Genomic DNA, 1,030 nt, shown 5'->3' on the forward strand with positions numbered 1-1,030 from the left:
TAAAAGTTAAACTAAAACTAAAACTAAACTCCCCCTTCTCCTCATCATCCTCCTCCTCCTCATACCAGGTGATTCTTGGAGCGCTGGCACAGCAGGTCGGCGTATCGGACCGGGGTGGGCTGCGAGATGACGCTTCGAGTGCGACAGCTGTTGTAGCAGCTGTAGAAGCACAGCTTCTGCACCTCGTCGGGGCTCAGCTTGAGGTCGTCGCGGAGAATGGTGTACTTGGACGAGCGGGAGGTTCCCTGGAGAGAGAAAATGGAGTCAAACAAAATCACACAACCAACCAGAAGAACCCTACCAGTGGGGAGAAGTGACTGTTGAGGTAGAAGCAGCGCCGGGCCGGGTTGACGATGCCCTTGTCGACCACCGTTCCGCTGGGCACATTGTAGGTGGGCTTGCGGCCGCCGGTGTCCTGCTGCGCGAGGGCAAAGCGGGCGTGATGGCGCTTCTGCACCACAATGTACACCACCTTGATGGTGGCGCCGACGTCGGCGATGGCGCGGCGAATCGCCGGCGACTCCGCCTCGAGCACCGGGTCAAACTGGCCGTCGGAGAGGCCGCTGCGAAAGAGAATGAGGTTCTTGGGGAAGCAGCGGTTGGCCGCCTCGTACTGCCTCAGCAGGTCCACCACCATCTCCTGCAGCTCGGTGATCGTCTCCGTCTCGCCGGCCACCTGCACGCGAATCGTGGCATTGTAGCGGGTGAAGTTGTCGCTGTACGAGCCCACGGCGGCCACTACCTTCGAGCGGAGGCGCTCCCCGGCGTCCGAGGCAAAGTTGACCACGTCGACGCCCACCAGCATGGTGATGGAGGGGTTGAAGGGGAGGCGGGCCATCACCGTCGGCTCAATGACGNTTCTCGCCGCCCATCTTCCCGTTGACCTTGAGGAGGAACTGCTGAAAGTAGCCGCCGGGCAGGTTGAGCATCTTGTCGGCGGAGAAGCACTGGTTCATCAGTCCAAAGCGCTGATTGCAGCAGTGCTTCACCATGTCGTACATGTCCTTCGGCGAGACGGTGTCGCTGCCTG

General features: G+C 60.7%; 1 protein-coding gene across 1 annotated transcript; it reads right to left on the reverse strand.

Moving 5' to 3' along the window:
* Positions 1-65: 65 nt before the first annotated feature.
* LOC108357795 (protein argonaute-2-like) lies at positions 66-805 on the reverse strand (the record flags this gene model as incomplete). Its single annotated transcript, XM_017608866.1, has 2 exons — positions 302-805; positions 66-245 (listed from the first exon to the last, which is right to left on the reverse strand). Coding segments are annotated over exons 1-2 (684 nt in total), but the record flags the coding sequence as incomplete, so codon positions are not given.
* Positions 806-1,030: the final 225 nt, after the last annotated feature.

This window comes from Rhagoletis zephyria, unplaced genomic scaffold (assembly GCF_001687245.7).
Source record: "Rhagoletis zephyria isolate East Lansing unplaced genomic scaffold, Rhagoletis_zephyria_1.1 Rzeph_scaffold_84791, whole genome shotgun sequence".
Lineage (NCBI taxonomy): Eukaryota > Metazoa > Arthropoda > Insecta > Diptera > Tephritidae > Rhagoletis > Rhagoletis zephyria.